General features: G+C 35.7%; 1 protein-coding gene across 8 annotated transcripts in view; it reads left to right on the top strand.

Annotated features, from left to right (window-relative positions):
* LOC139976763 (AMP deaminase 2-like) overlaps positions 1–12,207 on the top strand; it is a 61,385-nt gene extending 49,178 nt beyond the window's left edge. For all 8 annotated transcript variants that reach the window (XM_071985503.1, XM_071985506.1, XM_071985504.1 and 5 more), the window contains 5 exons: positions 774–1,228; positions 3,087–3,207; positions 3,677–3,850; positions 4,855–4,965; positions 5,625–12,207. In XM_071985503.1, the coding sequence (XP_071841604.1) occupies positions 774–1,228; positions 3,087–3,207; positions 3,677–3,850; positions 4,855–4,965; positions 5,625–5,795 (1,032 nt within the window). In that variant the 3' untranslated portion in view covers positions 5,796–12,207. The remainder of the gene's footprint in view (positions 1–773; positions 1,229–3,086; positions 3,208–3,676; positions 3,851–4,854; positions 4,966–5,624) is intronic.
* The last annotated feature ends 572 nt before the right edge of the window (positions 12,208–12,779 follow it).

Raw genomic sequence — 12,779 nt, 5'->3', positions numbered from 1 at the left:
CAATGTTAGTTGTGTCCCTTTACTTAAGCTATGGGGTGGGTTGAAAGTACCCTAGCCCTAGTTTGACTGGCTAAATACTTTATTCATCTTGGGAAAGAATCTTGGAAGTGATGTCATTATGGTAAAATGTTTTGCAAAAGCTCTACTTTAATACAACTATAATCTTGTTGATATGTCATTGAAACCTGATACCTTTGGAATGTATGCTTAGCTGTGAGGGTTCTCTGCATTGGAATTCCATCGAAATGCAAATGTTTCGTAGAAAAATCATGTTCCTCTGTGAATAATTTAAATATTATAAAGTAAACCTTTTGAGCTGAATTACCAATGACATTATTCACTCTGCTGTTGCCAGACGTATTCACAAAATAGCACCATATATGAAAAATTTCATATCTAAGGCATATAAAATGCTACCGGGATGAAGAAAAATTCCAGCATTTTTATTCAGTAAGCAGTTTCAGCAACAGAATATCCCTTTAAGATGTTAAAATGATTTATTATTCAAAACAAGCATAAATACTTCATGTAAACCTACCACCCACATTTTCATAGTACTTGTTCCTAGTATCAATAGCTACCTTCGCATGTATGAATTGGTATGAATTCATAATTATCACTAACTGTTTTGGCATGAGAACGAATGGTTTGGTAGAGTTATTATTGATAAATATTTGGCAAGTGTATGAACTAAATTAGTGGGAGAAAAATGATGTAGAAATGGAATTCAAGCTGGTATTTTAAACTTCTCCTTAACTTTTGTCTCGTCGTAGGAAGTGGCCTTTGACCTGGAGGAGTGCAAGTACCAGAATGCCGAGTACAGACTATCGATCTACGGGCGCAGCCGAGAGGAGTGGGACAACCTGGCCAAGTGGGGCGTACACCACAAAGTGTACTCCGACAACATCAGGTGGCTCATCCAGGTACCACGTCTGTACGACGTCTACCGTGCCAACAAACTGGTCTCTAACTTTGGAGAAGTCCTGGACAACTTATTCTTGCCACTGTTTGAGGCCACCAGGGACCCCAAGTCCCACCCAGAACTCCACCAGTTCTTGAAGTACGTGTCTGGCTTTGACTCGGTGGACGACGAATCCAAGCCTGAGGGACAGGCCTTCACGAAGAATACCCCAGAGCCGACAGAGTGGACGAGTTCAGAGAACCCGCCGTATTCATACTACCTGTTCTACATGTATGCAAACCTTGTCACCCTGAACAGTTTCAGAAGGTATGTCAGGTCAAAGGTTATTACTTAATACAACCACCCCCCTTTGACTTTCCTATAAACAAAAATCAAATTAACTGCAATTATTTTGAAATGTAAGGTTGTTGTTTTAACTTTTCCTTGTTGTTCAAGTATTCTTTTCCATTGCAGTCATCATTCACACAGCGATTATACCAGTAGGTTTGAAATGATGTCAAACATCAAACCCAAAAAAAGACGCGCCAGCTTTGCTCGTCTGATAATATAATTATGAGTATAATATAATTATCATTATAATTCTTGTTGGTATCACAGCTTTTAAACATGCCAGCTTTGGTTGTCTGATAATATAATTATAAATATAATATAATTATTATTATAATTCTTAATGGTATCACAGCTTGTAAACATGGTAAGCAACAGCAAAATTGTTCAAAGTGTGCTGTGTGTAGTTGACATATTGTTTCAAGAGAGATCGATAAAGGTCCAATTTGCACCGAAGGTCCCACCAGTACGATGATACCACACTGGATCGAAAAGCTGATCTGTTTCATTAGTCCACAAAAAATACAGCAGGAATAATGAAATTGGACATTAATTTTATTTAACCCAGAATTCTTTAGAGTTTTTCCAAATGGTAGCTTAGCATCTGTTCATGGTCAGTATTGGTCATTGGTTGGCCATTTGTGTGTGGCTGTTAGCTTTTCCATATTGTTACCACAGTCTTTATCAGAAAACAGGAGGAGAGGTTGCTGTGGTCCAGGCAGGGGAGGGGAGGGGGGTGTTAGTTGACAGATTCTACCTCCCATCTCTGGGTCAAAATGATGTTGGAGAGTGAAAATGAGGTTATACCTACCATTTTGCTCAAACTGCAAAAATATTAAGTGTATTAAACTGATATGGCCTAATCACTGATGAGAAATGTTTTTCCACTGAACTTTTTAAATCCATCCTGCTGCTGGAGTAAGATAGAAAAAGGGAATATGTCTGGATCAGGACCTAAAGTAACCCTAACTTTACCAATATGTTCTCCTTCAAAGTGTCACTTATTAAATATGTCAATTATCAATGAAGAGAAAAGAATTTTTCCTTAGAAGGATGTTAACCTGTTTTTTGTGTTGGTTGTTAGTAGGGTTTTGATATTGTTTGATAAACACATAGAAGCAATACCAATAATGTTAAAAACACATAGCAGCAATACCAATAAAGCTAAAAACACATAGAAGCAATTTTAGAATATTTACTCTTTAAGAACTCGTTTTATTTACAGAACAGCCCCTTTATGTAAACTGGTAAAGACAGCTTCTTAGATTCTTTGTTGTAGCTTCTTGATAATTTTGATAACTTTTGTAATGCTTTTTATGTTTTCACTATTAACTTAGTCTCATAAACTTTTATATGTCTTAACCTGTATTTTGATGTTCTGTATATTGTTATATTTTTATCCTATATATAAATTTCTCTGTAAATTTATACTGGAATAAAGAAATGAAAATGAAATACCAATAATGCTAAACACACATAGAAGCAATTTCAATAGAATAGTGTGGCCAGCCACAGTTTATTAAAAACTAGAAAAGAAAAATCCCCAAATGTTACACTGTTATGTACAGTTGCATGTGATAAGCACCAACATGCAAAAGCGTCTGCATTTACAGAAAGTTCAGCATTGAATAAAATCGTTAAATTACTCGTTAATTATGGTTGATTTGGTAAACTCATTGTGGATCTTGTCCATTATGAATTTCTTGTATTTTTTTGAGAAATACTTGGCAATTTCGGCAAACTCCAGTCAAACCTTGGAAGGCTGGTTGAATGGATATGTTTTCTCGTCTGTAAGGATCACATACAATCTTTTGTGCGTTTCTTTTTTTGCCGACAGAGAGCGCGGTATGAATACGTTTGTGTTGCGCCCTCACTGTGGAGAGGCTGGCCCTATCCACCACCTAGTGGCAGCATTCATTTTGTCCGAGAACATTTCCCACGGCCTTTTACTCAGAAAGGTGAGTAAAGAAAACTAGACCTGAGACGGGGGGCATCATTTCAGCATTTTCAAAGAACTTTAAATACAAAAACATCGTTAATGAAAACTTTCATCAAAATTAGCTATGACTAATGTGCATTTTAAGCTACAAGGCATTCTTATCTTCTCTCAAAGACTTGAGGTTACTGAGTGAGACCTGAGATGGGCAGCATTTCAGCATTTTCAAAGAACTTTAAATACAAAACCATCGTTAATGAAAACTTTCATCAAAATTAGCTATGACTAATATGCATTTTAAGCTACAAGGCATTCTTATCTTCTCTCAAAAACTTGAGGTTACTGAGTGTTGTACTGAGCAGAACTGCCTGCCACAGATATTATAAACCTGATTGGAAAGATAACATACCAATGTCGCAGACTCTTGTTTCATTACAAAAGCATGTTGCACATTACATAATTGCTTCATTGTACTTTTGTCTTTGTTCCAGTCACCTGTCCTGCAGTACCTCTACTACCTATCTCAGATCGGTATCGCCATGTCCCCCCTCAGCAACAACTCCCTCTTCTTGAACTACCATCGTAACCCCCTCCCAGAGTTCCACGCTAGAGGTCTCTGCGTGTCACTGTCCACGGACGACCCTCTTCAATTTCATTTCACCAAGGTAAGGACTTTTGAGACTAGAATCAATTCTCTCACAGGAAGAAATATAAAACATTGAATAAATTTCAACTTTGAGAAAGAAAAAAAAAGCTGTTGACAATCTTTCTTGACCGGGGCATCTATGCAAAGGTCAAAGGACTTTACATTTGGTGTTCAGTGTTCCAATGAACTTGTCTGAGACTTGTATCTGTTTTATTTATTTTCTCCATGTTTTACTGTCAGTCTGCCACTGAAGCATATCCTGCTAGGATCTAATGTCAGACCCTCTTGAATTTTACGCATGAAACAAAAACAATTTGGATCGAAATGTCTGATCCATTTCTGACTTTCAACATTTTTCATTATGTCTTAAACGAACTGTGTTGTAATCTGCAGTAGGGATATCAGAGGGCTTTGTTTTAAACGTAAAGAGTCAAGGGGGAAAACAATTGTTTGTGTAATTTATGCTGAGAAAACTGTGTTTTAAGTTTTCCCTTTAAATGGTTTTCAACTACCAATTGCAGGAAGGTTAGCTCAAACATATGACTACACCTTGACATTGTGATTGGTGCATCATTCTGATATTTGAAGCTACTTCTTAGGTTGATGTTTGATCAAGGCTTGTATGCTATACAATACTAAAACATGCATAACAATACAGTTCATTCTCAAAATTAAGAAAAAGTGACATTATTGCAAAAGATGTTGAAATGTTTGACTTTTTCCAATGTGAGTCAGTGAAATTTGTTAATGGTCATCCAGTCGTCCGAAGGTGAGACATGGTTGTCCAAGGCATAACCAGGGGGAAAATATTCCTTACAAATTTGTCCAGTGAGTGATATTGATATTTTTTTTCACAAAAGATTTCCTGCTCGAATTGCTTTGCCAGGAAGCATAAAACCATTTATTGTTATAAGTATTACGTTATCCATTTATCCTGATAATAAAACTATTTTGATGACCAGCATGGCACTCCTTGGTCTTTTAACTCAATGCTAATCTGGTTTTCTTTTGTTTCGTCTTCAGGAGCCTTTGATGGAAGAATACAGCATTGCTGCACAAGTCTGGAAGCTGACCACATGTGATATGTGTGAATTAGCTAGAAATAGCGTTGTCATGAGTGGCTTTGAAGAAGAGGTACAAGAAATATGAAAACCAATTGAGTTTTAATCAAATACACTTGATCAAGAAATGTGTGGTTAGATTCCTGCAGTAGGGAGTTAGTGATTGTTAGAGCCTATGCACATTGTCATGAGTGGCTTTGAAGAAGAGGTTACAAGAAATATGAAAATAAATTGAGTTTTAATAAAATACACTCGATCAAGATATGTGTGGTTAGATTCCTGCAGTAGGGAGTTAGTGATTGTTAGAGCCTAGGCACAAGGAGCAATAAACTCTGTTGTCACAGTTGGTATAACTCTGTTGTCATAGTTGGTATAACTCTGTTGTCACAGTTGGTGTATGTGATAGAGACACTTAGGAAGAACGTCTTCCTCAAACAGCTGAGAAGACCTCATCCCGTTAAGGACATCTCACAACATTAATGTTCCTTCACAGACACACACAAGACATGAAGACTTCAGCAATTCTATCTATGACATCATCAAGTCTCCCATATGCTTGAATTTTATAATAGTTTTGTTTATGAATTATAATGTTTATTTTCTACAATGGAGATGAAAATAGGGAATGCTGAAGCTAAATTATTCAAATGACCTCGTGGAAGTTGATGATCAGATCCAAACGGTACTTCTTCTTTTTTTGTAACTTTTGATATTTTTGAATGATTCCAACAGGTGAAGGAACACTGGCTGGGACTGAATTGGAGGAAGGAAGGACCAGCAGGCAATGACATCATCAGAACCAACGTCCCTGACATCCGAGCGGCCTTCAGATACGAAACTCTATGCGAGGAGCTGGAAACCATCGCCAACGCCGCCAAAGATCTAGAAGCATTTAATAAGTGAACCCTCATCGGGAAACCAGACTATCATCGCTTGTGAGACAGCGCCCTCACTTGTGAGCATTCACGCATCTCGTCACATTGCCAAAACCGTCTGCACATTTAACCCGCTGCACTTTGTTAAAATGATGCTTGAAGTAAGTCTAGTCTCAATTTACCAGTAAGATGTCATTGTGTTTACTGTTTTGGGTCTCAATGACACAATAGAAGTGTAATCTATTTGTTTCTCACTTGGTTAAAAGTGTCTGCTCAGATAACCCTCAGTTAACCGGCGATACCACAAGTTCACACAGCGTAAAGTTGCTGTTAGTAATTCATGGATTTTTTTTTTGGCTTTTTTATTATTCTGAGCCAGTAAGATAATTTTGATGAATGAGAGCTACTTTTTGAGTTTTGTCATCTGTCATTTTTAAACCTTTTCTGCGGTACCCATCAACTTGTATGGACGAGGAATTCATTAACCTAAGATAATCACCATTTCAATCAATGAAACATGTGGCATCGACAAAGTTTCAAGTCAATATTTTGTTTTTCCTGACTTAGTAAGAAGTGGTTGCAACTTTCAAAATAAACAAGTTTTGACACAGGAAGGTTTGATCATTTTTTATTCCATATATATATGAATGGAAACTTATTCAACCAGAGAAATTAAAGGGTTCCTCATGGTGGAATAAGGAGTGTATAAAAACATGGAACAAGTCGACTTGATAGGCTGTTTATAAAAAAAAAAAAGAATTTCATGCTCTGTTTTGTTAATCAAACATTCTTTTTGGATGACGTAAGGAATTGGATAGTGCAATACATAGGACTTCATGGTCGGTCATTTATGGAGGTCTGGTAGTCTTTTTGTTTTTGCTTTTATGTGAATAATATGGTGAAAAGGCTCCATTAATTAAAATAAAAGAACTCATATATATTAAGTACCTTCTCAGGTGGAACCTGTTCAGTTGATTGTGTAGATGGTGGCATTTATGGTTCCCCAAATCTCAAACTCTTGAGCCCAAACTAAATATATGTTACAACAGATGTTTAATATCTTGCAAAATTTTATTATCTTGTTTGATTTATCAGCATAATTTCCATATAACATTCTGGGCAGAAGTTGCTATTGTTATACAGTAAATAAGGTGTAGTGCTAGCTGATTTTGTTGCCAGTATTTTGCTTAGAGCAATAATTAATGGCATTTTGTGTACCAGATCTAACCTTGAACTTGTTGAGAGGTTTTTAATTGTCACAGTTTGGACACAATGTCGCATGAAATGCCCAACTTACATCTCACCCGCCACCCCCAGCTGATTTACTAACTGCCAAAGTAAAGTGCTCTTGAGTTTTCCACGGCCATGAAATAAATTCCGAGTGTCTTGAATCTATTTGAAAGGTCATCAGTATTGTCCCCAAATATTCTAGAGAGTCTGAAAATGGTCATGCATGCTCAACATGCAACACAAATTCTTACTGCCAAACCAATCATAAGGATCAGATCCTTGACAAAAGTCCTGTTGAAGACTGCTGGAAAGTTTTAACGTGCAAATATATGACAAGGGGAATTTATAATGACTGGAAAATTATCAATAAATGGAAAAGAGTAAAGAAAAGGGATTCATGGATATATTCTAATAGATCCTAACCTATCTGTGCATGTCTATTTTCTTTTTACACATAGATAGAAGCTGGGCTTTATAAATGCATTTTATCTAGATCTATCTATCTAAATTTATGGCTAAAACAGGATTGGAACAGGATTTGTAATTCAGAGGTCACTGGTTTGAATCCCGTTCTAGCGATATTAAGTAATTAATTATATTTAAAATATCTCTGCCATTTCTAATTTAAAATGTGCTTAAATTTGGGGCAAACTCTGATGATCTATAAGTCATTTTCAAATGTTATAGAATAGCCTCAGTGTTAATATATTTACTGGTCTCTATACCGATTCTTAATGTCCCTATCGCTGGAATCCATCGGTTCTGTTTAAATTACTTCCGATTTATAATGACTACCTCGGGGATCAATTTCATTTTTTTATTTTTTTATTTTATTTGGTGGTAAAAGTAGTAAGTGTTTTTACCAAGAATGCTAAATGGTTTACAATTGCTTTTGTTTTAATTATCTCAGAGTCAGGTCAGCTATTTTAATTGGTGCTTTTTTGAAAGAAGGAATTTATTTCCGATAATTTTGGAGTATTACTTTTTTTGTTTTGCTTGGGTTTTGATCATTTATGATTTGTATCATTTTTTGTAACATTGCTTTTGCCTTCCTTCCCTTTAGTATTATATAATAATAGATCGAAAATGTACATTCCCAAAAAACAAGTCCTATCTTGTTGAGAAATAACATTTATCTAATTTTACTTCAATTTAAACAAAATAGTGATAAAAACTACTAGTAGTAGAAGAAAAGTCTTTTTAAGTTTCTCGCTTAATTTTACTAAACATTCATCTAAAAACTGAAATTAAAAATTATAAAGGAAATGAATGATAGCAGTGTCAGTAAGTCATATATAATTCTCTTCAATTTTTTTTTTTTCCCTCAAGATAAATTGATTTGTGAAAATATGACAAAAACAGTTTTCAGTTACTCTCTTTTTATGATCTACTTATTGATTGACTGATTGATAAATTAAGCACTATATTTTGCAAGTTTTGAACATTGGTTTCCACTTGTTTTATATCCCAATTATCTGTTCCCAGTTTGCCTGTCAGCAGTTTGTCAGGTAAAGAGACTCGCACCGAATTTTTCAATCTACCTGATAGCTCAAAACTTTTGTGATCATTTTGTCCAAATGGCATAGTGGTCGCTGTGATTGTTTGTAGCTATGAATATTCATTAATTTATATTAATATGCAATGATAATATGCACAAAATTCCCATATGCTTTGTAGGCATTGCTGAACAATACCATATCTGTTTCATAAGTTTTATTTACCAAAAATGACAATTCTTCACTCTCATGTGTTTCACTGTGGACATGTTTTGTACTCTTTTGAAAAAACTTTAGATTCTCATGTGCTATATACCATGCAAGTCAAGTATGGTGCAAACCCCTTTTTGTGTTAAAGTGGAGACTGTTATACTGCATACAGAGCTGTACATGGTGTGAGCAAGGAGTCTATAAACAGATCTCAAATAAAGTTAGTATCTTTGAATTGTTAACACTTGTATATGTAGAATTGCATTATCAGACTTGATGCACCTGTTCCTGATGGATATTATGTTGACAAATACTGTTTTAGTCTACCTCCCCCATGCCCCCCCCCCACCCTTTGTTTCCATGTTATTGCTTTGATGGGTAGCTTGCAGATAGAAATATTTTGACCTTAACATTTCCGAAATTGCCACAGAATTTGTTGTCTTATCTATTATTTCCCTGATGATATGCACTTTCAAAAATACCATTTTTTTTTCTTTTATTCTTGTTCTTGTTTAGTTTACGTTAGTTTAATTTTAGACAAAGAACCCTCTGATTTATAATATTTGTCAGAACTGACCGGAGAATCCCTCCGCTCACCTGGAAAATTCATTAACAGATATCTATATGTCCAAACGGTAAATGGTTGGATTATTTTACCAAGGTTATCGATGCAGATGTTAAATGAAGCTAATTAAGACCTTGAAATCTAGTAAAATGAGCTTTCATTATAGGTGTTTAGTTGGTTTTTACAACTCTTCATGGCCATGTTTTGTCAGCTGGTCATATAAGTTTATTCGATTCAGTGTAGAATCTTCAATTAAAACAATCCTGCATCATGATAACTAAAAGGAGAAGTACAAGGTCATTGTTTTGTAAGTGTTAACCATTCATTGTTAGAACCAAATGAGATGTGTTGTTGTTGTTCTAACAAGGAATTAGTAAGCTTGATGGGCTGTGGGGATATTATAGAAAATAAAGGAAGGTACTTGGTGGTTTTAAGGAGTGGTGCAAAAGGAATTGAAAGTGTGAATTTGGGAAGGAAGATTTAGTATAGTTTAGAAGAAGGCGTTAAAGTACAGAAAAGGGGTGAGGGTAAGGGTAAGGGAAAGAGCTGATTTGGGGTATCACAGGGATTGATAGATGTAACAGGTACATACTTGTGTATAAGCTCTAATGGGGACATTGGGCATCTGTAGAGTTATGTGTAGGGAAAGATGCTCTATGCATTAGTATTAGAGGATAGAGGGGTGGATAGTGGGGTAAGGGGTACATTGGGTATGCTAGGGTGCAATGTAGTGTGGGTAACCTCTGATGATAATAAGTGGAGATTGAGAGTTACATACTCAAGTACAGAATATTAGATGACAGATGGAGGTGAGTGGGGTAGGGGGTGTAGTATGGAGTAACACTAGGATGGAGTAATGTAATAGGTGAATTGTGGGGTGAGGGGTATATTGTACATTTTTACAATGTATGGTAGGGTACACTAAGATGAAGTGTTTGTGGAGAGTGGGAGTTATGTATCCTAGCATGGGATGAGAGATGGGTAGATGGGGAGAGCAAGATGGGGCTAACACAGGGGTAGACTGATGGTCACTTGAAATGTAAAGAGTTTCAACGTAAGCATGTATGGGGGGAAATATGATGCAATAATTAAATAGTGATAATTGTGAAGTTATGTATTAAATTTCCCTCCGGATAAGAGAGTTGCATATTTTGAAATGAATGGAAACAGTTTGTTAAAATAGCAGAGAGGGGTAAAAGAATTGTCAATAGATGTCAGGTAGAAAATGGGGGGGGGAGCGGGGGGGGGGTTTATTGCACCTTATGGATTTATAAAAATTTAACAAATCAAGCATTTGAGGAAGAATATAATTAGATAAGTTAATAATAGGGAAGGAAACTTAATATTGATAAACAGACCTCCTGTTCAGATGTTGGCCACTTTAATATAGACTCTGCCTATTTTACATATCTTAATAAGGTACACATGTTTCATATTTGTCTCGTACTTAGCCTATGGCAGTTATCCATCCATAGAAGGTTGAATAATAGTGATTCAAACAGTCTCGTCCATGGACACACTCTGACGAAGCGCTCGCATTGCTCACTAGCACAACAAAAATATTTTATCAGCTGGTTACTTACAATTTATTGTTTTCATCTCAATTATTGATTGAACTGCACCTCGTCGTACAAGGTGTAATTCTCTCATGCATCAATTAGCATCCTAGAGTTACAGACTTGGTACTCAAGTACTTTCCGTAAAGTGCATCGTTAGTACAAAGTATTAAATGCATTATTTACTGCTTACTTTCCATGTTTCCTTCTTGCTTATGTTGTAAATTTTGCGAGAATAGAAAAGGGTTTGTTTTTGGTTGAGAGGACTCTAAAAAGTGAGCTATGAAACCTTAACAACTACAACAGAACTGTTATTTTTTCAAATATTAGTCGACAGTATCCCTCGCCAATGTTCAACTTCATTTACATTGATACAGGTCATATTTATGATTTATTTTGTTATTTATTTTGTCCATAGATGTATCTGTCATATATATTATTCATGTTATTAGTGATTTCATATCATTTCTTCTTCACTTTTCCTCTCTGCACATATTCAGTCAATTCTGTTATGTTATGCTATATGGTAGTTTGTCACTGTAAGTTTAAATTGGCAAGCTTGTATATCGATTGAGAGAGAGAGATGATATTTGAAGCATGAAATCAAATCTCTTCAATCCGTAGATTTGACTGTGTGCTATGGATTGTCTCAATAGACTCTTTACTATTGTAGAACTGTGGATGTTAGAAGCAACTAATAGATAGGTCAGTAAAAAATAGGGGGGTTGCAAACCCCTTAGACAAAAGTGGTAGGAACATTGTTGCACCCCTCTTCACCCATGCAACACCCATGTGATGTTTGCACTTAAGGTAGAAAAAAGAAACTTTATAGGTCAAATATGGTTAAACTTGGTAGTATTGTACCAGCTGTGGGGGTTGAGTGTTAGAAATGGTTTGCCTTTGTATGAAATTTTGTGTAAAAATTGTTTGATATAGGATGAAAGAAAAGAAATGCTTACACGTTTTTCTTTTTGCTTTCTTTTGTGGTGGGGGAGGGGGGGGGTTAAATACAGAGGTTGAGAATTTGGAATTATTACCAAACGATGGGCTAAACCTAATTATTTGAGCGATGAAAGATTAAAGCTGGATTGTTCGGACGAATTAAATAAGAACTTTTAAGAGATTGAAAGACTAACATGGTGGAGAAATTGAATATTTTAATGAGTAAGACAAAGAACATGGTAACGACTAAGACTAATTAAACAGGACGGAGAAGACGATAGTATGAGAGTATGTAATATGATATAAAAAACTTCTCTATTAAAAATGAAGGATTGAGGTTCTTTTCAATATTTGTAAAGGGTGTTGTATTTTGTCAAACACATATAGTTAAAAACAGAATCTATTGAAAAAAATAAATGTTTCTCTCTACAAAAAATGAAAGTACAACTGTTTCCTTCTTTTTCTTTCTTGTTTATTTTGTTTTCTTTGGTTTTTTGTATTTTTTGTTTGGAAACCATTTTAAGAAATAGAAGCAATGTCCAGTTCCCAATTTGCATAACCTGAAACACCAACATCCATGGAAGACCCAACTCAAAAACACTGCCAGGCAGCAATTTTGGCTAGGTCAAGAGAATCTGGTATCTGGGGAGGATTTGGGAGGACATTCTAACCGCAACATCACACCATTCACATGTATGGGTGTGTAGCTATATCTGGCCAATTTGAGCAATTACTCTCTTTGACCGCAGACTTAACTCATACTTTAACAACGGTTAGTTTAGTTAAGTAGAAAAAAAGGATCAGGAGGGACATATAGGAGAGAAAAAAACTGAAGACAAACACTCAGACCCGATTACAATGCTTAAAGTGCTTGTCCAAAGCATTCTTGTAGTTGCTTGTACTTGTTCTCACTTACATGGATTTGCAACCGTATATTCATATTCAAGGCATTAGGGAAAGTTAGTATAGATGCTAGTATTAGTACCCATACTCACACTAAGAACCTTGCACTC

Source organism: Apostichopus japonicus, chromosome 12 (assembly GCF_037975245.1).
Source record: "Apostichopus japonicus isolate 1M-3 chromosome 12, ASM3797524v1, whole genome shotgun sequence".
Classification (NCBI taxonomy): domain Eukaryota; kingdom Metazoa; phylum Echinodermata; class Holothuroidea; order Aspidochirotida; family Stichopodidae; genus Apostichopus; species Apostichopus japonicus.
This window is presented reverse-complemented; position numbering and strand designations above follow the sequence as displayed.